General features: G+C 35.8%; 1 protein-coding gene and 2 pseudogenes across 1 annotated transcript; all 3 read left to right on the forward strand.

Annotated features, from left to right (window-relative positions):
- The first annotated feature begins 575 nt into the window (after positions 1-575).
- Positions 576-1,436, forward strand: LOC149176366 (serine/threonine-protein kinase SRK2E pseudogene; annotated as a pseudogene).
- Positions 1,437-6,256: 4,820 nt separating this feature from the next.
- On the forward strand, positions 6,257-7,189 carry LOC149176367 (serine/threonine-protein kinase SRK2E-like). Its single transcript, XM_089423099.1, has 3 exons — positions 6,257-6,557; positions 6,762-6,838; positions 6,952-7,189. The coding sequence occupies exons 1-2, from the start codon at positions 6,393-6,395 to the stop codon at positions 6,807-6,809; spliced, it is 213 nt and encodes a 70-aa protein (XP_089279225.1). The 5' UTR covers positions 6,257-6,392; the 3' UTR covers positions 6,810-6,838; positions 6,952-7,189.
- A 1,827-nt stretch (positions 7,190-9,016) lies between these two features.
- Positions 9,017-9,985, forward strand: LOC149176368 (ethylene-responsive transcription factor ERF018 pseudogene; annotated as a pseudogene).
- The last annotated feature ends 17,754 nt before the right edge of the window (positions 9,986-27,739 follow it).

Below are 27,739 nucleotides of genomic sequence, written 5' to 3' on the forward strand. Positions count from 1 at the left end.
GCTGTGCTCCGCCCAGAGCTCACGGAACTGGAAGCATACACGTGTTCCTGTGTCTCGATCAAATATATGTTGTCGATTCAAGAACAAGTCTCGATGTTGTCGTATCTGAGCCATAACTGTCCCCATTGTTATGATGTTGTAAGTTTGTAACACATTCTATCATAACTGACTGTGATTGCAATCCCTGGCTAGCAAGAAAGTCCAAAACGGTCATTAAGGAAAAGGGTCCGTTTTGGTCTCGACTCTCCAGGCTTTGGGTTTTTTTAGCGGTGCAATGTTATTATTAAAGTTGTGAAACAATAAATTATGAAGCAAGCTATCCTTAACATATTTGTATACTATCCCTAACGTATTTGTATAATGTGTAATGTCTTTAGTTGGGTTGCTGCAAAGGGGCAAAGGGCGAGCTTCTCTAGCAATGATCCGGGTGTGTCCATCTGTCTCGTTAGTTATACAAATCACTCACCCACTTGCCACGTATACGCAAGGCCTTCCTTGCCTTCTCCATATCTCTGGGAATGGGACACACCGCCTGGCCTGGAAACTTGGGGATTAAAGAAGGAAGAGGAGGAGGAGGATCAGATGCAGCAAAGAATGGGACTCTGAGAATTGGGATGTGGAAGGAAGGAAGGTAGGCGGAGGCGGACCCATATGAGAGAATGCTAGTTTAAAATATGATCTAGCCCAACGTTAAGGTTGGTATAAATTGGCAGAGTAAGTCAATCGGTCAGAGAGAAATGGATAGAGGAGGTTCATCCATGGACCTGCCAATTATGCACGATAACGATCGGTATGAGCTCGTCAAGGATATTGGTTCAGGTACCTTGGTGTGGCCAGGTTGATGCGCGACAAACAGACCAAAGAACTTGTTGCTGTCAAATACATCGAGAGGGGGGAGAAGGTATAATTGACATCTCCACTAAACCTTAAACTTTTCTTTAAGGCCCACTCAATTTTTTTTTGTCCATGAATGCGCTGAGAATTGGACCTGGGCTAGTTAAGATTGCATCCATTTTTATAAATATGGCATTATTCCCCATTTCCCAGCGGGCCTTAACTGTTCTTTCTTTTCAATTTGACTCAAATCGTTTTATCTTGCTTGCAGATTGACGAAAATGTGCGCAGAGAGAAATCATCAACCATTGTTCTCTGAAACATCCAAACTTTGTTCGCTTCAAAGTGGCAAGAAATTCAGTTTGGGGTTGTGCATATTTTGTGTTAAAACATTTGATGCAATTGAAGGAATGCCGATTTCTGCAATTTGGAGTATGTTGAGATTGTGTTTGTGTTTGCAGGTCATATTAACGCCGACCCATTTGGCAATTGTGATGGAATATGCAGCAGGGGGTGAGTTCTTTGAACGGATATGTAATGCCGGCCGCTTTAGTGAAGACGAGGTTCTTGTAAATATTTTCTTTGGCAAACAAAGACTTTGAGAGTTGACTGGGGGAAAGGGACGTTGTTTGTTTTCAGAGAGGCTAACATCCGCTCAACTCCAGAGGATCGTTGTCGGTGTTCACAAACTCCTCTCAACCCCACAGGATGTGATTAAGTTTGAATAAAGTTATTTAACAATACCACTGAAAGAGCAACGCTGTGTCTATTGGAATTAAAGCAAAGCACATCCAAAAAAATAAAATGTGGCACCACACAATTATATCATCCCATCCATGAATCACTTCAAGAAATTAGCAGCTATAACAGTGTAATTGTTATTTGTACAGAGAGAGGGAGGGATTTCAAAAACCTGGCAACGCAAAATTTAAGTTGGGCACTGCTCTTTCGCCCTGGCGAATCGGCGATGTATATAAACTGATGACAGAAGCTGAAAACTCAACAGAAATCGCACCAGACACACGACCAGAACTCTGTTGGGGACCGGGGTTGATGTTGGTTTTCACTGTGTAGCATCTTTGGTGCAAAAGTATAGTTGACAACTCGGCCCTCGCGAGTCGCAGTCGCCGCTCGAGCATACATTCCCAGAATTGTATTTTTTAATGAAAATCCAATCACCGATTCACCTTGTAACTTGTTACTTAAGTTTCCATATCTTTCCATCAGGGGTTAAATTTGACGGGTGACCCTACCCGTCAAGGAATTTTTTTATGACGTTTTTATTTTTAAACTGCCCATCATATGACTTTTAAAATTTATTTGTACAAGTTTCATCTAATTTCAAATTGTACTCATAATTGTTCAATTTTTTCATTTTTTGTTGTACAATTCGGCTCAAGTCTCATTGCTACACTTTGTTTTGAGACCTGCTGATCAAATTTTTCTGCAAATTTTCCAGATTGTTCAAATGTTCTGAGTTTTTCTGTTTAAAATGGAAATACTGATAAAATAAATGGGAAATATATATAAAAACAACAAAAAATAATATTATGAAGTGAAAAAATATATATTCATAATTACTTTCACATGAAAATAATGAATGTTAATATTGTTGCAATAAATTTGACAAAAATAATTCACTCACAGCTATCATGTTTTCCATTTGAGTCACTACCATGTTAATCCCATTAAAAGAACAATAGTTGTGAAATAATTTTCAAACCAAAAACATAATGTGCATGAACTATGTAAATGTTCAAAAAGTAGATTCAATATCACCATGTACAGTTTCACCAAAAGAGGTAATTGTCAAAACACCACTATTACAAACATAAAAATAAAAGCAAAAACTTTAAATATTTAAGATTCTCCTTTCTTTAGCATCTTTCCAGATGTCAAATACCCTATCCCATTCCACCATAGATGAATCAAGCCCTGTTAGAGACACCCGCATCAAGGCATCCAATGCAACTAATGATAGCTTTGTTCTTCGGACATCCTTTATTATGTTTTGTCTTGAGAATCCTCTCTCACAAGCAACTGTACTTGCAGGAATAGTAAGTATCGCCTGCCATAATTTTGACATGTGAGGAAAATTTGTATGCAACCCTGTAACATAAAAGATCCTCCATGCATCTTTCATGGATGATCCCTCGCAATTAACACGAAGAGTGTCAACAAATGGATGCAACTCTTTCAAACAAGCCTCAAAATCAAATGTAGTTTTGTTTTCTTCACTTTGATAATAAGGATGTTGTAAGTGTTGAAAAATCTTTTCGAGCCAACGCTTTGAATTTCGTTCTCTGCCATGAACATCCTCTAAATAATGGCAAGGGCTAAACAATTTTGCTGAGTTGAAAAATGCAAGATCAGGGAATCTTCCGTTCAAATTATCTACAAGAGCTTGAACATAATCTTTTGCAAGTTGTTTGCAACTTTCTATTGAACCTTCAATACACGGTTTCCATGATTGTTTTTGTATATCAACACAATCATCATATGCATGTGGAATTGCTACAAATCGTAATTCATGCTTGTGAACAAGCCCCTCCTTATCACAAATTTATAAAAAGCCAAATTTAGAGGCATCTATAAATTTAGATAAATAACATGTGCTATCTGCAAATGTGTCGCTTCTTAAAAACCACCTTTTCAAAGTCTTTACCGTGACATCTATGGCTGCCCCTAAAGAGCTGACATCAATGTACTCTTCTTGGAATTGCTTGTTCAACTTGTTTAATTCACACATTATATCTGCAAGCATATGTAAACAAAATTGTACTGAAAAGATTCTTGCCTTATCATACCATGAGTCTTTTCTTTCATTTTTCCACAATGTTAATATGGGAGGCATAAGTGCAACAAGTCTTTCAATGACTTGTCCCCTTGAAAGCCATCTAACTCCATGGATTTGAAGAGCTTGAAGAGTTTCAAGTTGCATAAGTTCCTGTAGAGCAATAAGTTGACTATTTCTTTTCGTAGAATTTTGCAGCCAAGAATATACCTTATTTGCTAATTTCTCAACAAATAATAATTCAGGTATTTTTTTTGAAGCATCTGATGCAGCTAAGGCTTCACGATGAGCAATGCAATGAACACCTACAAGATTAGGTACATCTTTCTTCAAGAAAGTGATAAAACCATTTTCATTACCAACCATTGAAGAAGCGCCATCTGTGGAAACTCCTATCAATCTTTCTGTTGAAAGGCCCCTTGATTCCATTAAATGTTTGATTGCATCATAAGTTGTTTTCCCTCTTCCATCGCAAACATTTATGAGCTTTAAAAACTGTGAAATTGGAGGACCCAATCCTTTTGAGTTTAAAAACGTGGCATAAACCACAAGATGTTTTTCTAAACTACGGTCTGTACTTTCATCTAACATCAATGAAAAAAAAGGGCTATCTAGCATTTTGGAAGTTTGTAGCTCTTCAAGGTACTGAGATATAGCAAAAAGGAATTCTTTTGCAGCCATGTGATTTGTATATGATGTGTACTCTTTGTTCTTTGGCATATTTGGCGTGTGTAAAGACATTGTAAACAAACAAAGAGATTCATATTTTGAAAGTGGTAGATCCTCTTGTACCATCCAATATACTAATTTCATAGTAGTGATGACTCTTTCTTTGTTCATATCATCAATGCATGCAATGTGTTTTGTAATAGACTTCGCCGCCTTCTCATTTCCACATATCCACTTTGCCTGTGAGAGTTTATGAATGCTTGAATTCGCATGAACAATTATAGAATCATGCTGCAATGTAGAGCAACCAGTCCCAATTCCCCATGGCCCCATTGCCTTATGCATTTCACAATATATGCATTTCATAACTTTTTTCCTTCATGCTTTGCCTCTCTCAACCACTTATACTTAGTTTTCCACTGATCACGAAACTCTCTTTTTACTTTCATTTTTCTTTTTTTTTGGGTGGTAGGTTCTCCATGGTGAAATTCTTCATCACTTTTTTCATTATGCTTCAAGATATCATATTCTTCATTATGCCCCAAGACATCTAAATCTTCATTTAGATCAAAATCATGATCTTCTTTATCAGGCAATGAAGCTTGAGATGTATTAGACCATCCAAATTTTTTTTTGATAGAAAGTTGATTCCCTTTTTTTGAAGACATTTTTGATATATAATACCTATATAAAAAAAATAAAGTATTTAGTATATATGAATTTCATTTCATCAACTAAAACCATATTAAAAAAATAATATTGCACTGTTACGCTACTGAAAATCCCAAACGCTAAAAATAAATCTAAATAAATCATTTAATAAAACTATAAAAATACATCTTTAACAAATTCAATTAACTAATCCAACAAATGAAATTTTACAACAAAAATCCAAAACTAAACAATATAACATAGCTGTTACAAGGAGAGGTCATTTATAAGTTTTTATTGTAGGGGGCCAGTGCCAGTGAAACAAAACAGTGAATTAGGGGAATTACGACGCCTGATCTGATAGGACCAGGCAAACCAATGTAAGTACGGGAGTGTAATTATGGCGCCTGACCGAATAGACCCAAGTACAATAAATCAATGTAGACACACAACACAGGCAGCTAGCCTGGGATCGACCTAAAGACCCCTATTGGGTGAAGCTCAAAACATTCAACCAATCAAGCCCACTGGGCTAATACTTATCATCAAAACTTTTAGTACTATTGGTTACATAGCCTAGGAGTCAAAGGCCGTATCATTATATCCTAAATCCAAACCATTTCCACGGCACCCATTAGCCCTTCAATCTGAAAAATTTGTATTTCTGTTAAACCCTGAGCGGTGAATTTCAACAACTCTGTGTATGTGTTGTGCTCCGCCCAGAGCTCACGGAACTGGAAGCATACACGTGTCCCTGTGTCTCGATCAAATATATGTTTTCGATTCAAGAACAAGTCTCGATGTTGTCGTATCTGAGCCATAATTGTCCCCATTGTTATGATGTTGTAAGTTTGTAACACATTCTATCATAACTGACTGTGATTGCAATCCCTGGCTAGCAAGAAAGTCCAAAACGGTCATTAAGGAAAAGGGTCCGTTTTGGTCTCGACTCTCCAGGCTTTGGGTTTTTTTAGCGGTGCAATGTTATTATTAAAGTTGTGAAACAATAAATTATGAAGCAAGCTATCCTTAACATATTTGTATACTATCCCTAACATATTTGTATAATGTGTAATGTCTTTAGTTGGGTCGCTGCAAAGGGGCAAAGGGCGAGCTTCTCTAGCAATGATCCGGGTGTGTCCATCTGTCTCGTTAGTTATACAAATCACTCACCCACTTGCCACGTATACGCAAGGCCTTCCTTGCCTTCTCCATATCTCTGGGAATGGGACACACCGCCTGGCCTGGAAACTTGGGGATTAAAGAAGGAAGAGGAGGAGGAGGATCAGATGCAGCAAAGAATGGGACTCTGAGAATTGGGATGTGGAAGGAAGGAAGGCAGGCGGAGGCGGATCCATATGAGAGAATGCTAGTTTACAATATGATCTAGCCCAACGTTAAGGTTGGTATAAATTGGCAGAGTAAGTCAATCGGTCAGAGAGAAATGGATAGAGGAGGTTCATCCATGGACCTGCCAATTATGCACGATAACGATCGGTATGAGCTCGTCAAGGATATTGGTTCAGGTAACTTTGGTGTGGCCAGGTTGATGCGCGACAAACAGACCAAAGAACTTGTTGCTGTCAAATACATCGAGAGGGGGGAGAAGGTATAATTAACATCTCCACTAAACCTTAAACTTTTCTTTAAGGCCCACTCAATTTTTTTTTGTCCATGAATGCGCTGAGAATTGGACCTGGGCTAGTTAAGATTGCATCCATTTTTATAAATATCGCATTATTCCCCATTTCCCAGTGGGCCTTAACTGTTCTTTCTTTTCAATTTGACTCAAATCGTTTTATCTTGCTTGCAGATTGACGAAAATGTGCGCAGAGAGAAATCATCAACCATTGTTCTCTGAAACATCCAAACATTGTTCGCTTCAAAGAGGCAAGAAATTCAGTTTGGGGTTGTGCATATTTTGTGTTAAAACATTTGATGCAATTGAAGGAATGCCGATTTCTGCAATTTGGAGTATGTTGAGATTGCGTTTGTGTTTGCAGGTCATATTAACGCCGACCCATTTGGCAATTGTGATGGAATATGCAGCAGGGGGTGAGTTCTTTGAACGGATATGTAATGCCGGCCGCTTTAGTGAAGACGAGGTTCTTGCAAATATTTTCTTTGGCAAACAAAGACTTTGAGAGTTGACTGGGCGAAAGGGACGTTGTTTGTTTTCAGAGAGGCTAACATCCGCTCAACTCCAGAGGATCGTTGTCGGTGTTCACAAACTCCTCTCAACCCCACAAGATGTGATTAAGTTTGAATAAAGTTATTTAACAATACCACTGAAAGAGCAACGCTATGTCTATTGGAATTAAAGCAAAGCACATCCAAAAAAATAAAATGTGGCACCACACAATTATATCATCCCATCCATGAATCACTTCAAGAAATTAGTAGCTATAACAGTGTAATTGTTATTTGTACAAAGAGAGAGGGAGGGATTTCAAAAACCTGGCAACGCAAAATTTAAGTTGGGCACTGCTCTTCTGCCCTGGCGAATCGGCGATGTATATAAACTGATGACAGAAGCTGAAAACTCAACAGAAATCGCACCAGACACACGACCAGAACTTTGTTGGGGACCGGGGTTGATGTTGGTTTTCACTGTGTAGCATCTCTGGTGCAAAAGTATAGTTGACAACGCGGCCCTCGCGAGTCGCAGTCACCGCTCGAGCATACATTCCCAGAATTGTATTTTTTAATGAAAATCCAATCACCGATTCACCTTGTAACTTGTTACTTAAGTTTCCATATCTTTCCATATCTTGGACACGCGGTAGTCTGGTACAGTGGTAAGTTTACAGTGGTAAATGCTCAAGCGCTAAATCTGAATGCGAATTGAATGCCATCCGATCACTGTCCTTTATCAGTAAACGCTAAACTTGGTAAGTTTACAGTGGACCAGTGGTAAATGCTCAAGCGCTAAATCTGAATGCGAATTGAATGCCATCTGATCACTGTCCTTTATTAGTAAACGCTAAACTTGCAAGTTGCATGTTGGCAGTTGCCCCCGCCGGAGATTATAACTTACATTGTAACTTACAGCCTACAGGTATGACATAAGGTTAAATATATATATAAAAGAAATTTATAAAAAAAAAAAATTAAACTTTTAATTTTTAAACCTGCCCGTCAATATGACGTTTTTGAAAATTAATGGTAAGTTGCCCATGACGTGGAAATTTAAAACTAAAACGTATTTTACGGGTAAAAAAGAGAAATACGGGCATACGGGCGTCAAATTTAACCCCTGCTTTCCATATCTTGGACACGCGGTAGTCTGGTACAGTGGTAAGTTTACAGTGGTAAATGCTCAAGCGCTAAATTTGAATGCGAATTGAATGCCATCCGATCACTGTCCTTTATCAGTAAACGCTAAACTTGGTAAGTTTACAGTGGACCAGTGGTAAATGCTCAAGCCCTAAATCTGAATGCGAATTGAATGCCATCCGATCATTATCCTTTATCAGTAAACGCTAAACTTGCAAGTTGCATGTTGGAAGTTGCCCCGGCCGGAGATTATAACTTACATTGTAACTTACAACGTACAGGTATGACATAAGGTTAAATATATATATAAAAGAAATTTATAAAAAAAAAAATTTAAACTTTTAATTTTTAAACCTCCCCGTCAATATGACGTTTGTGAAAATTAATGGCAAATTACCCATGACGTGGAAATTTAAAACTAAAACATATTTTACGGATAAAAAAGAAAAATACGGGCATACGGGCGTCAAATTTAACCCCTGCTCGCCCTCTACAATTCCGCTTTACGTTCATTGGACTCCTCGTCACGCGAAAGAAGCTTCCCATCAATTCCGACTCAAAAGTGTTCCGCATATTCACTGAGGAAGCACGTCACCAAATCAGATTCACCAATCAAATTATTTTCAAATGTCTTTGCGCCTATATTTTTATCTTGGCTTCTTGTCCTACGCATAACGCTGTTTGAAAGCGGCCACGTGTACTAGTACGCGTAAATCCTTAGGAACTCAACGCGGTTTCTCTCCCTATATATATGTTGCCCTGCAGCTAACACTCTTAACGTCATCAGTAAGCACAAATATTCACTTGCAATACTGTAGAAGCACCTTTATGCGTCCTGAGTTCAAACCCTCTAGGCTTCAAACTCTCAAGCACTTCCTGAGTTCGACTCCGGAATACCAGAGCAACAAACCGACATGGCTAAACCCTCGCAAAACCTGAACGCCCAAAACAGACGCCAAAATCGCTCACTGAAGTCGCGGCAGTTTAAGGGAATTCGAATGAGAAAATGGGGGAAATGGGTTTCGGAAATACGAATGCCTAATTGCACAGGCAGAATTTGGCTCGGCTCCTATGACACCCTGGAAAAGGCTGCCCGCGCCTACGATTTTGCGGCGTATTGCCTGAGAGGATCAAAAGCCAAGCTCAATTTTCCCCTGTCTCAGCCGGAAATCCCCTGCGCCTCTTCTTTATCGCCGCCCCAAATTCAAGCCTCAGCCGCCAAATTCGCCGCAGAAGAATTGCAGCTGCCTTCTGAAGGAGCATTTTCATCGTCCTGTTCGGAAACGGAATCGGAATGCAGCGATGACTGCCAGGAGATTTGGACGGAAAAAAGCCCGACATTTTGGGATTGGGTACTTCTTGAATGTCTGGAGAGCGGCAAGTCTCCGAATTTAAATGAATTCCCGCCGTTGGATGAGTCTCTGGAGTACTTTGGGGTGAAGTTGTAGCTGACTGGAAGGCGATTCATTTTCAAATTCTTTGAGACTAAGGTGAGAGAGCCGAGGTTTCATTGTTTGAGACATTTATGACATTGGTGGATGAATGCTCCTCACATTGAGGACATTAGCTGCCAACTCAAAATGAGGGTCACATCTTCATTATTATTAATCAGTACCCAATCAAATTTAAATAAAAAATATGGAAACAAAATGATGAATTACAATGCATTTTGAGTTACATTCCCAGGCAGAGTTTCATGGGGCTTTGATTTGGTATGATCTTTTGGTTATGGCCCTAAATTAGTCCAAAATCACCTGATTGATTAGAACCAATTTAACGATATTGAGGAGATATCTCTTCTTTTTTTTCAAGAATGAAAAAACACTTTCAATTAATTTATAAAGAGAAAGTGCATTGGTCAAAGAATAAAACTTCTCACTGTCATCTCTATAAAAACTAACATACTTTTACCATCAGTTCTGTAAAAAGATACATTGAGCTAATTAATCAAACTAACAGTGCTGTACCTGGATACAGAGATACATTAATTATCTGATTCTCTCTTCAAAAGATTTTCTTAGCAGCTCCTCATCTGCAGAATTCAAGCAGATTCTCAGTTATATTACTACACTTATACCGCAGGGATATCTTTGCAACAAACCTAGCATTACTAGGAGAGAAATGAACACTGAAACTGGTATTTAAAATGGGAATGAATAATGAAATTAATATTTGGAATTGATTTGGATTTTGACAGTGGCCCAGATAGAAACAAGACTTGAAAGCTCAATCTATCTCTAGTACCAACCAGTGTCACGTACAAGCAAGTATCTACACAGAAGCAGGGCAATTCCAGCAACTGAGAAAGCGGTCGCCAAAAGGACGATGGTGAATACTTGCGAGTTGTCAAGGTTAGCAAAATTTACGAGGGATGGTCCCAAAAATAAAATACCCATGTTTTTGTATGTCAACCAATTAGTTTTATCAATTATAATATTTTTTTTGGTTTCTACTATGTCTAAACATTAATGTTTGCTTTAATTTGGTTAAATTTTTTTTTGGGTTATTGATCTGGTATCTTAAAATTTGTTTGTGATTATATACATGAAATTAATATTTTGAAAAATTATTGGGGCACTTAAATTGTGAAGAGTTTACAATTCAAACTTGTGATTTCAGCAAATTTTTATCAGATTTTGGACTAAAAATACACCATAAAAATACCAAAAAACTAAACCGAATAAATCATAGTAAAACCTTCAAACCATATAAGTAATAAACTATGAATAGAGATAATATATCTAACTCCAATTTTGTAAAAAAATAAATAAAGGCAAACAAAGCAAACCTAAGCAACACTTGGTTACTTCTCAAATGTACATTTTTCTAACAAAAAAGTTACTTCAACATGAATGAGATGAATTTCAAATAAATACTCTAAGAACCATGATAAAAGAACTATCTTTACTAATCAAGTTACTAGCCTATTTCTTCTTTTTTCCGTTCTTTTTAAGATGATTAAATTGAGATATAAATGAAATTACTCTAAATAATATAATATATATATATATATATATATAACTTGCTTTAAAGTTTTTTAAGCTAATATTAATAATTTATAAATTAATAAAAATATTTATTTTCAATAATATATTTTATATTTAATCCAAGAAACTTAATTCCACTGGTATGTTTCCAGGGGAATGAGTTCAAGTCTTAAAAGAAATGGTGTAAAATGATCCTTATTTGAAAAAATAGTAGCTATATGTACAAATTTGTAATTCCATTAGATAAAATATACTCATTTCAAATTAGTAATTCCATTAGATAAAATATACTCATTTCAAATATATATATATTCAAGTTTTTATAAAATTGAAAATATATTAATGTTAAAAAAAAAACAAAAAACAAAAAACAAAAAACAAAAAAATGTGAAAAAAAAAATCTATATACACAATTTCAACTTAATTTATTATTTTCCTTGTTCAAAAAAACATCACATAAATAATTTAGACAAACTATAAGTATCTCCAATATCTTTTTGAAGGTGCATAAAATACAAATAATTTTTAACTCATTACTTTATTTATTTTAATAAAATTATTAACTTTAATTTATTTTTCCTTTTCTTTTAACTTCAATTAATTAATTAATAATAAAAAAACAAAAACTAACTAACTAACCGATGTATTTCACTAAAAATTGCTCACATTGCTATCATTTGAGATTACATCACATTGTTATCAATGCAACCTCTTGGATCAATATAAAAAAGCTTAAAATATATCTAAGTGTGAAAGTTTAGCATCTTAATTTGAATCACTCAAACTATATCCTTGATAGACCAATCCATCTATCTTTTCGCAAACACATGATTTTGTAAAACTATATCCTTGATAGACCAATCTATCTATCTTTTCGCAAACACATGATTTTGTAAAAAAAAGTTAAAGCTACAACCTCAATGACTCCTTAAAAATATTTTAATATTCATTCCATGAACCAAAGTAGCTTCAAGCTTCAATTATCTTGTGAAAGATCAATTTTTTTTTAAGTAAATTTAAATATTTTCATTTTCATTTTAATTTTATTATGGTACTAATAATAATACATATAGTTATATATATTTCACATTTTCTTTTCGATATTTTATATTGTGTTTATAGATTTTTTTAACTTATTTAATGACTCCTTAAAAATATTTTAATATTCATTCCATGAACCAAAGTAGCTTCAAGCTTCAATTATCTTGTGAAAGATCAATTTTTTTTAAGTAAATTTAAATATTTTCATTTTCATTTTAATTTTATTATGGTACTAATAATAATACATATAGTTATATATATTTCACATTTTCTTTTCGATATTTTATATTGTGTTTATAGATTTTTTTAACTTATTTTATAATTTTTTTATTTTCTTTTAATTGTAAGAAAGATTATTGTAAATGATATTTTTTTTTTTAAATTGAGATGTGATATTATAAAATGTTATGATTGTTAATATAGTTTTAAATTATTTTAGTATATATAATAAAATAAATTTTAATTTATAACTGTTATTTATATTTCATATATTTGGATATAAAAATATTATTATTTGTAATAATATGTTTATTATATAAATTTGAAACCGAAGTTTTAAAGTATCATGGTTGCAAATATGAATCATCATCACTTAAATTTCTTTGAATGAAATACACATATTATAAATTTCTTGCTAAAGAAATTGTTTATAAATTTTATTAATAAAAGAAAAATTACAATATAAAAATTTGAATTGAATCAACTTCTTCTTATTATTATTAGTTTTTATTTTATATTATTGTTTTAATTGAATCCAAATTATGTTTTATTATTATTATGTTTTGATATAATACTTCATTATAACATCTCATCTAGTCCACCATTCCAGCATCTCCTATGGTTTCAAATACAACTCATGTTTCAACAACGTTCAAAACAACATGACATATATTTAATATTAATATTGTTGAACTTTATAAATTGAGCACTTGAAACGCCTTTAGTTTTAGTTATGTAATATGTGTTGAGGCTGACAAAAGTGTTGTTGAGCATGCATTATGGATTCTTCTATTGTCTTGTGGTCGCTTTTGGTAGGCATACCAACCTTGCTAGGAAATTTGTATAACATATAGTAATTTCAATTCCCTCCTTTGCATCATCTTTGTAGAATAAACCATCTCTCAACTTCCGTGATATAAATCCGTTGATATTTTTTGCTGCTTCTTGGGCATGTGTGGTTAGTCCCATTGTTGGATTCTTTATCTCTAAGGGAAGCCATTGATTAATTTAAATGCTAGCATTCTTGCATCCAAAATTTTGATTGGGTTAACTAGCATGGTGAAGAAGCAAGGATAAAGAACCATTTTCCAAACCCTTACAAGGTTTGATCCATGAAATCTCGCATTCTTGTGTTTCAATTGCTAGACATGACTCTTAATTACCCACTATACTTTATTGTATGGCTTGTGACATCAATGCTGACCTTTGTGAACACATAAAAGAAAATCCTGTGACTTTTTGGAGAAAAGCAAAGATGTTCCAACGAAGTTGTATGACTCCATTGGTTATCCCAAGATGGCTTTCATTCCTATTACTTTAGTGAAACACCCAAGGATCCTTGAAATGGATGTTTGAAAAGAATGTATTCAAGTAACCATTATCAAATTTATTGTCCAGGTAGATCTGGTTGAAATGGTGTTGATATAAGTGATGGAGGACAAGAATTTAAAAGTTCACATTAAGGAAAGACACATTCCAACCCAAAAATTCTAGGTTGGATAGAAATTGAAAAGGAAAAGCTTGGTTTTTGACTAGCACTAGGATTCCATGGATTATTTTGAGAAACGCCAGTGTTCATATTAAAATTTTGATTACCTTGACTAAAATAAGGGAAACCTCCATTTATTGGATTCCCAAAATATTGGAATGGGTTTCCTCAACTGACATCCTTGCATGGGATTCTAAAATTTCTAGAAGGGCATGGATCAAACCAACATCCTAGAAGAGTGGAACATATTACTCCCATGATGATGAAATAAAGAAAAGATGGTGCTACCAATTGGACCACTGAATGATGGAAAAGTTATATTGGGAGTGGGGGCGGGGGAAGGGCTGAATCAATATTATACAATTTTTAACAGTCCTTAGGATCTTTAATTTATTATCTAAAAAACCACACAACAACACCATGAATCAAATAATACACACATAGATAAGGATATATAGGAATTTACATGGATACCCATACGAGAGTAGACAACAGAACTTATGTCTAAACATTATTGTAGGAATCAACCTACTATTATATTCAATTTACTAACACAAACCAAAAGGATACACCCTGTAACACCTCCTCCCACATTTAGCCACTTTTAAAAGCTCTCCAGGGTAAACGTGAGCTAAGAGTTATATGAAATGACTCGACCTCCAATTTCCAGTTGTGGAAGTGGGGCCTGCAATTGGAAACTTATTGATACCGCTTAGGAACACAAAATCACCCTAAATTTAACCAACAACCTCTTATGATTAGATCTTGAGCTGGAACTTATTTTTACAAATTTTTCCTCCCAACCACACCCTTAAAACACTATGCTTGCAGATGGAAGGCTTCAACCACATCCAAAAGCCTTCTTTTATGTGGTTATAACCAAATTTCTCAAGTTCTGTGCATGCGGTGGCAAGATTCGTGCAACTTTTTCAGGGCTAGCCTACATGCCATTGCCTAGAACACGTTATAACTTTCTAGGATGAAATCTGAGATGATGAAAAGTCTAAACAATCAATTATAGGGATATATCTTGACCAGGATATGCCAAACACATGATAAAAAATCCGTGAAACATATGGTAAACATAATAGCTACAGGTCATGAATGCATATCTGATCATGATCTTCTTAACTTCATTAAAGAATCATAAAAAAGGCTCTCTGCCCTCTCAAGCTAGCTGCATCAACACTTGTTAGCTCATATATTTATCAATAATTAACTAAATTATGAATCATAGACAAGACCCATAGCAAGAGCACATCATATAACCATGCATATAACTAACATATAACCATGATAATGGAATCCATAAAAAATTAGCCATAAGATCAACATAATAACTCGTACATGTTCTCATTGATCACAATAAGAAATAGATCATATTAACGTATGCAGAAGCCAACCAAGTCAGGGACTTCCACGTACCACCCGACCATAGATTAGGCTAAACCAAATCTCTCTTTTAACCAATCACCCCAGTGTCATATTCCAAGCATGAATATGAGATCATATGGGTTAAACCAAAATAGAAGCAACCAAGGATTCCATATGCCAAACCACCTCAACCCTCAGCCACAATGATTTCACCTAATCGGTCCAGAAATCACTAATACCAAACCAGATTGATCTCTTCCCAAGCTCTCCAGGGCTCCAGGGATTCTATCTCAACCCATAAAATCTAGGGAACCCAAGATATTATGGGGCTCCAAATATATATCATCTCAACCCACAGTCTCCAAGGAACCTAAGTTGTAATAGGGCTCCAGAGGTTCTATCCCAACCCAAAAACTCCAAGGAACCCGAGAACCAATAAAAAATCCAAACAGGGAACCCACAACATCATGGATATCTAGGAAATGGAAAGACAAGGCTAAACCACTGTCAATCCAGGAAAATATCCATACCAATGACAACTATACCAAAGAACCACATGCATGTATCATGCATCCAAATCTCAATAAGAAATACATACATGCAACCTGTTACCTGCAATGGAGTTCTGTTGTAGCTGTTGATCCACCTTCTTTTCCGATGCCCACTAATTCCTTGCTTATCCTTTCCTTACTTGTCTCCAAATCCAAGTGAATGCTAGAAGGCTCCAAGAATGGTGTGCAAGAGTGTAGTAGAGATAGAATGAACAAATGCTGAGCCAAAAATGTCAAAAAACTATCAATTGCTTCTCTGATGCCTTTTTATCATTGATGTCTCCTTTTTCTTTTATTTTCCTCATTTTCTCTCTAATTTCCCTTGCATGCATATTTGTGTCTCTTCACCTTCATTTTCTCCTATTTTCCTTTATTTCTCATAATTAAATGTCATTTATTGCCTTTTCACCTTTGCCAATTTCGATAGTTTATTAAACCACAAGTGACTCCAATGTGGTGCTTTCCACACCATTCAACTTAAAATATGTGTCCCATGACCTTAGTCTTATTTTATTTACATGGAAAATCAACCAGTGGCTATTACAAACCCCTCCACCTTGAGGGAACACCGTCCTTAGTGTTCTATGAAATTTATGACCAACAAAACATATTTCTTATGGAGCTTTATAACACAAGTATTGCAGAATTTACAATCCACACACACACACATATATGCTCAACTAGAAAATAAGGAAGGATACAAAGCGCACATCTGATCAAACCAATCAATCACATGATCAAGATCCTCGACATGAAACTATTGAGCAATGGTCGATTTCTCTATTTTATAACCCTATCATTAATCAGGCCTAGATCCTTTCCCTAGGCTTCCTACTATGGAACATATGGAAAATTCAAAACATAAAAATTTTCAAAGACCAAGACATCCCTCCGCAACATATCTGGAAGATTACTGAAGGCAATATAAGGAAGGCCATCTTATCGAAGCCTTGGACGGAAGAAGATTGGAAAGTTAGTGAAGAGGAGGCTTTAATCCTGGAAAATATTAATCTGTCCCTAAAAATGTCTCCACCCCAGAGTCCTCATCACCCCCTGGATCACATCTCTTCTCCATTCATGTTCATTCCTCCCCTTGAGGGATTCATATTCATCAATTGGCGGGGCCTCGAAAGGAAATCCAGGTCCGGCTAGGTATGCTGCAATGCTAAGGGACTTGATGGGCCAACCTATTCCTAGGTCTACGTGGGTACACAATGAACAATGTTACAAAACCGATTTCCCTTGAAAAAGGATTGATGATGGCTAAAATGAAAAGAATCCCAAAAATTGACATTACTCGAGACTCCAAAATGGTGATCAAAATGACTCAGAAGATCCTTCATGGTGTTCTAGTAGAAAAAATGATTAGAAGTTGGTGACTATAAGTTCAAGGCTCCCACATCAAGGACCTGCTACTCTCATTTTCTTATGTGATCCATACTCACGCCAGGTGAGAAGGCAATAAAATCGTGAATTGGCTAGCAAACCAGGGGGCGGTGGATGAATCCCATGATCTTGTATCAGGTTGGCCGCTGCCATTGGAGCCATCCTTACAGAGCCATTTAGAAAATCTCATTCAAAAAGAGCAGGCTTCCTCGTTGGGGGTGCATGTCGAGGCATATGATAGGAAAATGGGCGTTACTCCCCACACACACGACAACATGAACGCACAAGACAATTAGTAAATGGGCCTTGGGAATAGGTCTGATGAACATGCTTGATGCAGAAATTGGTATAAGGAACACGAGATATGGAAGTGTGGTGAGGGTGGTGAGAGCAGAGATGAAAGTTGGAGAGACAATTTCTTTTGCGTAGGCTGAGGGGTGTCTCCTCAGCTTTAGTTCTAGGCTATCTCTGGAAGCGGAGGCGTTGGCCTTAATTCCAACCACATTCAGTGTTTCATTCTCATTCATAATTCGAAGTGCGACCTCCATTTGGGAGCCTGGTGCGTAGCGAGTGAGGCATCGATAGGAATGGAAAAGTCTGCGGGTTGTGAGCTACTCTCCTAGGTCTAATGGGTAGAGGAGGAGTGGGTCTACTACAAACTGTAAGAGTGTGCTTACAGTACCATTATTCCGGTAGTTGGTTCCTATCTCTTGTCTAATTTTCCTTTGGGTCGCGTTGAAGAGCACCTATTTAAGAGTGCACATCCTGGAAGCTTGTTTAGTCATACCACTCATCTGTTGTGTCATCAATTTTTAGTCGTTATGACTTTTTTTTTTTTTTCTATCAGCTTGTTGGAGGTAGAGGACATCTGCACTCCTGTACATCTTGATGTTGAATCAGTGGTACTGTTAGCCTATTGCAACTCCTACTCGTTGAGGGGGGGTGTATGTTTCTAGAACTGGTACGCCCTCCCTAGTCTGTAGGTCAGGTGGAGGGACATGGGGTTTCAGGGTGAGGGGTCAGAGACTACATAACTGGTCTATTTAGGAAGTTTTAATTAGGGATTTGAGATGGGGTGTCAACACTATCATAATGTTATGCCAGCGAGGCCATCCATGAGGATGAGGTCACTCCGGCAGAGGGATTTATGAGGATGATGGGGAGTTGGTAGCCCCTTGTAGAGACTTGCCTGGTCGAGTGGAACTTCTAGCTCCCTAATACTCCATTGAAGTGCAAATTCGTCTCCTCCAACACTCTGTTCACTAGCTTTCCCATACACAACATGAGGATCATGGAGACTTGGTTGGTTTTCTCGCAGATATTCTTCACAATCAGAGGCAGTTTCTAGCTCGTCAAGCTTCCCTTCAAAGGGCTCAATGATAGCTTCAGGATCACATGGAAAGTTATGAGTCTCGCATGGCTCATGTGGAATCTCACATCCATGAAGCTTTCCACTGCCCATATGATAATGACAGAGCTTTAGAGGTAAATGCTCCTAACCCAACTCAGTAGTTTGGATGAACTTTGGTTTTGTGTATTTTTTGGATAAATTTTGTGCCTGATGGGCTGTGGATAGATCGAGCCCTTGTTTTACTCAGTTGCTTTCTATTTTATTCTGCTTGTACTTAAAGGCCAACAAATTCGGTCAGAGCAAGGCCATTTTTTATTTCCAGAAGAGCTACCCACAATGTATCTTTTTCATGATTTAATAGAAACTATCGGCTTACAAAAAAAACATATATACATTTAAAAAAACATGGAACAAGATTCTTAACATGGAGATTTCCATGGAGATTCTTAATTTGTAAATAGACTTTGTTACAATGTGATGAGCCAATATCATGGCTTATCAATACCACATTCCCAAAAAAACCGTAACTTACTTTATATGACACGTTTTTAATTAATCAATTAAAAAAAAATAAAAAACATAGCTACTTTAAAGATAAATCTCAACCATTGTGTATATTACTATGAATATTCTAAAATATTCCATAGAAATTAAATCTATACCATCTACTTAATAATATTGATAATTAAATTAAAATTTAAAAACCTTATTTCAAAATAAACACATCTAATTATTAAATATTTAATAATTAAATAATCAATAGTAATTAAAACAACTTAAAAAAAAAACAACATTACATAAATACCATACAAATGTTCCATATTCCAATGCTAACACGAATCACTATGATGTTAATATGAAGTCGTAACATGACATAAGAAGCATGGGAAGCATGATTTTGACACCAATGAGATAAAAAGTGATTTTTTTTTTTTTCAACTCTAACCTATGATGCAAGACAATGCACCCATTGGTATTGTGTTTTGCATCATTTGAACTTGAATTTATTCTATTAAAAAAAATGCAATGGGAGATGACACTAATGATAATTGACAATGCACGTATTAGTATTGTGTTTTGCATCATTTGAACTTAAATTTATTCTATTAAAACAAATGCAATGGGAAATGACACTAATAATATGGCCGCGGGTTGTGATTGTGCAAGTCGTTTCTGCCTTCAGATTGTCACTCTCTCTTTTGTTTTTGGCTTCTTTTCATATAGGCAGGACGTAGCTGCTCTCTTCTTATTTGTTTTTTGTATGGAATTCCTTTTTGGAACAACAGTAAAGTTTTGTCACATCTCCATTATCATCTGATCCGGGAGAAGTATATATTGTCTCTGTTCTTTCTCATGTGTTTTTCTGTTATGGTTTTGTAAATGATGATAGGTCTGCTGGTATGGGAATTGGTTTTGCATCATTATGCAGAGGTCTGGGCATCCAAGCCAGTCTGTCATTTCTGAATTATGTATTCATGATCTTTATATACTCTTAATATAAAGCTATGTTGTTTTTTTTTTCTCTGAAGAAATGACACTAATAATAATGCTACAATCATGTATTGCAGTGGCAAAAGCCACAAATTCAACTTAATGCACGTTCATTGCATGGGTAAGTTCGGATAATCTTAAATTTCATAATTAATTAACTAAATTTGTGTTTTTATATTAAAAAAAAATTATTGGTAAAATTGTCAAAAAGATATCCATCTCTAGTAGGTTCTTTTGGAATATTGTAATTGGCAAGGCTAATGGATCAATTTGTTTGAAACACATAAGTACTTTTATTTTTTATGGTTTATATTGATGGTGTAGAGTTGAGTGATGACTCCTAAAATTAAAATAATGTTTTTTTCACAATTATGGAAATATGTAGAATTGAGACAATTATTAATATTTGGAAATGTGACTAATTTAGTGATGGGCATTACAATCACAATCATGGAAACATGTAGAATTGAGACAATCATCAACATTTGGAAATGCAACTAATCTAGAGATGGAAACTTAAGAAGTTGTGATCAACAAAAGTCATTACAATCATGATAATCATGTTTCTAATCTAGTTAGAGAAGGAGATATCTTGGTTATCTTTTCATTTGAAAGTAAATTCAATTAAAAAAAGTCCACTAATATATAATGTGATGTAATAGTTGAAAAACACATTGATGCAAGAGTGTATTGATTCCTCAAATTATACATATGTAATTAGTTAAATAATGTGATGAGATATTTATTTAAAGATGTCAATATATTCAAGGAGTACATTCTTTTTCGAGACTACTTAATATATATTTTATTTGCCTCATGTATTCATTTTGTCATAACAACTCAAGGGTAGAAAAAATCCCAAGACACAATAATTAAAATTGTTGATAAAATATCATGAAACCATTCTTGAGAACATTCCACTGACATATTTTATATGAATGGAAAAAATTGCTCGTTAAACATTAAATTGTTTGGAGTTTGAACACCAATTTATTATACTTCCCACTTTTTAGCACTAGGCTACAAAATTCATTTCAATTTTAAAAATACATGTGAGTTGTTCATGATCATTGATTATAACTTGGAAAACATATCACATCAACACATTTTTTTAGTTTTTATTATTGAATTATTAAATTCTATGTACACAACGACACTAATTAGTTTAAATATTCACTATGTTTAACTTTGATTCCTATCATTATTTAACCATTTTTTCTTACCTAGAATAGATGGTACATGATCTAAAACTAAACTTTGTGCCAAGATGACATACTTCATATGTTATTATTAGTCCCTACGTGAAGGCATCAATTACTATTGGAAAAGTTTTTCATTTTTCAAATATTTTCACACATAAATAAAAATCTTTAATCCAAAATTTTAGTCCCATATTCAATGAAACACTTTTTCTAGACTTATCAAACAATTACGACACTTTTGTTTAACCAATCAAAAATTTTGAGGTCTTATTTGGCCTCTTCTCAAGGCACAACTCCAAATATATTAGATTAAAGCATAACTTGTACCACATATTGATTAATAATTTTACTCGGTTAGAGCATGTATAGTCCATAGTCAATAACCCTTCTGGTTGCTCTTGAGTTTCCATCTATTGCTATGAAAAATTCAATGTTTCATTTGTTTCCCTTTTCTACTCTTTCCAAGGTCCCCTTATGCTAGAAATGTCCTTCGCTACTTTTTTTCTCCACTACTCCTTCTACCACATCATTAGTAGCAATTACTTTTGGCAGTTCCTATCCCTAATTGAAACAAGACCTGTAATCTACATAAATGGTTGCTTTGAGTTTCATTTCACCTAGGGTGCTTCCTGCTTGTTATAGATATACCATTCCTTAAAGCTCCCAATGCTTCCCCCCTTTAGATTCGTCATTAGGGGCTACTCCCAATGCTTCGCTCCTTTACATCCTTCATTAGGGCTATATCAACAAGACTCAATGGAAGAATGATTAATGTTTTTTTCAAGTGCTCATTCACGCCTATGCTTCATTGTTTTTTGTCCTTGACTAGGGTTGTATCAACGAGATTCCATTGATTGAGGCTTAGCTTTTTTTTTCAAATAATTTTTCGCCCAATGCTTGATTGCTTGATGTCCTTCATTGTGGTTGTATGAGCAATATTTAAAGGCTAGAGTTTGAGCAATTTAGATAAGTGTTTTGGGGAAGGATGGGGCTATAGTTAGGGTTGTGGGAAGGAATCAAGTAACAAAATTTATCCAACTTGCATTTCATAGTGAGGGAATGATTAAAAGCTAGATCTAGGGAGGTGTTCTCAAATAATGCTACTTTAAAAGAACACCCAATTTTCTAAGAGAAGTTTTTCCTTGAACTAGTCGGCCCTTTGAAAGTGCAGTCAACAAGGCCTCATCAAACAAAAACCATGTTTGGCTTTAGGTATTGAATTTTATTTTCAAGGAAGAGTTCCTAGGAAGGCTAATTGAAAATTCTCAAGGAGAGGGAAAAAAGGGTTATGAAGAAGTAAGAATGCTAGACAAGAAAAACATTAGTAATTTTTTTTTTTTCTTGAATTTTTCATAAAGGGTGCAAATACTAGAAACCCAATTAAAAGGCTTGGATGATACATAAACTAACCACTTTTCTTGATAGATCATGCTTGCATTGAAAGAAAAGATAATGCTTGACAACATTGATGTCATCCAAACCTTTCAGTCATAGAGCAAAGGTGATGGTGTAGGCAATAAGAAAAGAAAATGTGTAGGCTTTACTCGAAACCTATGCTCTAGAAAGGACTCATGTGTTGACAAGGCTGCTCATTGCAAGATTTATGAAACAAACCCTTGCAGTTAATTGATAAAGAGAAAGTGCATGGTCAAAAAGTAAAACTTCTCACTGTCATCGAAAAAGATACACTGAATTCAAGCAGATTCTCTCTCCAAAAGATTTTCTTATCAGCGCCTCATCTGCAGTATTCAAGCAGATTCTCGAGTATATTAATACACTAATACTACAGGAATATCTATCCAACAAACCCAGCATTACTAGGAGAGAAATGAAAAATGAAACTGGTATTTAAAATAGTAATGAATAATGAAATTAATATTTGGGATTGATTTGTATTTTGACCATTTAATCTCAAAGCTAACAATTCAAGTGAATTATAAAATTAATCTCACTCAAAAGTTAGGGGTTCGTAACTCGACCATGTGACTCTGGTCGTATCGAAAAGCCGCATGAAAGTCGGTAGCGGCAAAACAAACAAACTACTACATTAAGAGAGTTTAAAAACCTATATAATCTGTATAAAACTATTTGAGTTCAACATCATTACAACGAACCCAGATTGATAGTTGCATCCACCAATTTTTTTGTTCTTCTCACCTGAATTTTTTTTATGTTAACTCTCAACCGAAAAATTGAAAAAATTAAAAGATAAATATAAAGATAATTAAGACGGATGGAGCAACGTGCTTGAGTTCTCGTTAGAAGATGGGATGACAACAAGGAAACTACTGAATTTTATTTCTACACAAACTAGATTTGAATTCAGCATCACAAATCTAAACAAGTTTAAATTTGGATCCATTGATTGGCAATTGTTTAATAATGGCCTTTTATATCATTTTCTGATAAGATTAACCTTGATTGGGGAATGATAATGTACAACTCATGGTTACAGGGACATGGTTTTGTGACCCTGGTTTTATGTGAGTTGTATCTGGTTGGAATGAAGCCTATAAATAGACTTATTTATTTCTATTGTAAGTGGGCCAAGCACCAAGATGCCAAGGGTGGAGTAAAGTCTCCAACCTTAGTGTGAGGGGCCAAGGGTTGAGTTGGGTCTCGCTGATCAGTGTATAAGACCAAAGGTTGAGAAGAGCTCCCAACAAACTTGATCAGAATTTTGGCTCAAATCTAATATAATCTATTAGGCTGGATTTTTCCCAAAAATAATTCTTGGTGTTCTTAAGTGTATGATTACTTTTATTTTCTGGATTTTCCATATATATATATATATTTTAGAAAGAAAAAGCTTCATAGTATTATATTGAGTCAATATACAAGATCCAGATGGTACAAAAATGGCTCAAAAAAGAAGCCAGAAGACCTAGATATAGAGACAACGTGGCCAAAACCTGAAGGAAGAGAACCTTCCAAGAAGCGGGAGCCTGTATCACTAATCCAGGAAAAGACAATCGGGAAAAACATAAACCACAGATATGAGCATCACATGACGAGTACATATTACATATGAGATTGAGTTTTAGGACAACTAAAACTCATGATTTATACAAGAAAATACAAAAAGGTTGAAGAAAAGAGAACCTGTAACAAAACCAAAGGAGTCTCAAAAACCAGGGATAGAGAAGTCCTAGATGAAGCAGGAATTCTCTCCATCTGTAACCATCATGGACCATGAGCCAGAACCTAAAATCAGACCCTTCTTGGATAGGTAGTCAACCTGGAGATTCTGGGCACGATAGATGTGGTGTATGGAGCAATCTCTCATGCACCCCCAGAAGAACATTATCCTGTCCATCCATCCTGCCAAATGAGGACTATTAATGTGGCAGGAACCCTTGACATGATCAATCATTGTTTTGGAGTCACCATAAATTGAAATTTCCTGTATATCAAAAAGCACACAGAAGGCAAGGAGGCCTGCTAGAGCCCTCGCCTCAGCCATACTATTAGTGCCTTTCCCACCATTCCATGAAATAAGATATTGGAGCTTCTCGTCCATGATAATGTGAACTTCGTAGCCACAAGTGTTTTGTTGCTCAACCCCATCAAAAAATGCACTAGGAACTCTGTTGAGGGGATATTCTTTCTCTTTCATGTGGCCTTTTGTCATTTTGGGTTGTTTTATTGGCACAGAATCATATATGGAGATGATGTGTTGCAAAATAGACTTTAGGGAGTCCTTTGAATCTTTGAAGGTTTTGTTATTCCTCAATTTCCCTGCGCACCATAGGACGATGATAATAAAAGATCTCCATGATTCTCTTTGAGCACTCCACCATTCAAAAGCTGCATGGGTTGAAACAAAAACAACATGAGGGAAACCATAAAGCATTGCCAATTCATACCAGATTTGCAGAGAAGATTTGCATTGGAAGAACATGTGATAATTGGATTCCTCAGCTGATTCGCACATAGAACATCTACTCGGCCCGTGCCAGTTCCTTTTCCTTAAATTTTCCCATGTTAAATTTTTGTTGTTGAACACCAGCCACGAGAAGATAATCATTTTAAGAGGGCACCCTGACTTCCAGAGGATCGTAGGATATATAGAGCAGGAACGAGAAGCCTTTAAATTAATCATATCATAGTAAATGTCTTTTACACGAGCCGACAACTTTGCATTTGGCACTATCCAAATAAGATGGTCAACTGTCCCTGAACGATGAAAACCACAACTTCGAAGAGCATCCTTGACAGAATTCCATACCATAACTAGAGGCTCTGACAAATGAAGATCATTGGCTTCTTTCCATAGGGCGATTGGTCCATGCCAAACTGATATTAATTTGTCCCACGTAAAAATGCCTTTCCTGTAGAAGAAAAACAGAAGGCTCTCAGGGATGGTAAAGCATTCCCGCCCACTCAGAATGGGGTCAATTCCAATTAAAATTCTGCTGCCAGAATAAAGACTCCACTTTATATTCTTTAAAAAATATTGCTCGATTTTGCGGACATTGAGCCATATAGCAGATCCTTGCTTGGCTCCAATTGATCCATTCCTGTACTAGAATTCCAAATCTTTACCTTTCATGTATTTCTTTTTAATAGTGATACTCCATGGCCCTTCACCAAAGATTCCCCTCCACAGCGATTTGCAGAGGAGCGCTTTACCAAAATTCCGCAAATCCAACAGCCCCCAACCGCCTAGATTCTTAGGCAAAGAAATCTTTTCCATTTTGGATAGATGGAATTTCCTCTGATTTGATTTACCACCCCATATAAAATTAGCAAATATCTTGTTCATTTTGTGAATGATGCTTGCAGGTAGGAAGAAAATATGAGCCCAGAAAACAGCCAACTGCGATAACCGCCCGAGTTAGAATAATTCTACCTGCTAAGGAAAGAAACTTGTATTCCCAAGCCGAAATCTTTTTGTAATATCTTTCTATCAACCATTGCCAATCCGCTTTGGAATAGCCCTTGGCCTTCAGCTGAAATTCCAGATATTTCAAGCCATCCTTGAGCGATTTCATCTCTATTCCTAATAACTCAGAAATCCATTTCACCATTTCCAAGTTGATATCATTGTGGAAGAGGGTAGATTTTGCTTTATTAATTTGTAACCCCGTAGCTCTTTGGAATCTATTAAGAATGTCGTTGAGACATATCCACGAAACCTTGCAAAGCATTGCGAAAATGAGCACATCATCAACAAAGAGGTTGTGCGAGATAAAATTATCCCTTCTAATCTTGATAGGCCTGCACCTATTTTCAAACACCACCTTGTTTATATGGAGGCTTAGAGAGTTCATTGCCAATATAAACAAAAGAGGGGAAAGGGGGCATCCTTGACGAAGTCCCCTTTTCGCTGGAAAGAAAAGAGAAGGCATTCCATTTATGATGACCGCGTAGTTCACATTTTCTACACATGACATAATCCAGCTGATGGAGTTTGATTTCAAGCCGATCTTTGCCAATAAACATCTAATGAACCCCCAATCTAAACAATCATAGGCTCTTTGTAAGTCAATTTTCAGGATGGCCGCATCTGATTTTTTTGATATCATAGAAAAAAGACTTTCCTGTGTATTAGCGACTGCATCCAAAATATTTCGGCCCTTTAAAAAAACATGTTGGTCTTTGGAAAGAAAGGAGGCCAAAGTCGCTTTTATTTTTTCAGCAATAATTTTTGTAATGATTTTGAAGGTTATATTGCATAATGAGATCGGCCTGAAATCTTGGAAGGATTCCACTCCAGCCTTTTTTGGGATTAGAGCAATCTGAGTGGATGTCGTGATCTGATGAATATTGTCTGAAATTCGGGATGCTTCAACCATCCTCAGCAAGTCTTTCTTGATGATATCAAAAAAATGAGAAAAGAATTCTATGGTCCAGTTGTCCGGGCCTGGGCATTTATCCTTTTTGAAAGCCCTCAATACTCCAAGGAGCTCCTCCTTTGTAATTGGCTGAAATAGGCTCTCATTTTTCTCATCATCAGACATTTGTGGAACCAAATAAATACCCCATAGAATGTCTTGAAAATTACAACCTTCCCTTCTTTTATATTGGCTTTTGAAATGCCTTACAACCTCCTTTGATATATCTTGTTGTGAGACAAAAAAACCACCCTTTCCATCACTTATTCTCCATGTGGAGTTTTTCTCGTGCCTAGAGCTTGCATATTTATGAAAGAACTTAGTGTACCTGTCACCATCCTTTAGCCATATTGCCCTGCTTTTGAGCCTCCAAGAGGCTTCCTCCTGCTTCAAAAGATTTTGTTTTTTTCTTTCAAGTTCTTTTATACGGCATTTCATGCTAAGGGGAAAAGATTTTCATCCATAGTCTTTAATATACTGTCCAGCTACCTCTGTGTTTCTTGAAGCGCATGTCTGTCCCTTTTTCTTTTTTCAAATTGCCACTCTTTTGCCACCTTCCTCAAAACAGACATCTTGTCTCTAAAAGT

This window comes from Pinus tabuliformis, chromosome 4_1, assembly GCF_031772625.1.
Source record: "Pinus tabuliformis cultivar Carrire ecotype Pingquan chromosome 4_1, CPIR1, whole genome shotgun sequence".
Lineage (NCBI taxonomy): Eukaryota > Viridiplantae > Streptophyta > Pinopsida > Pinales > Pinaceae > Pinus > Pinus tabuliformis.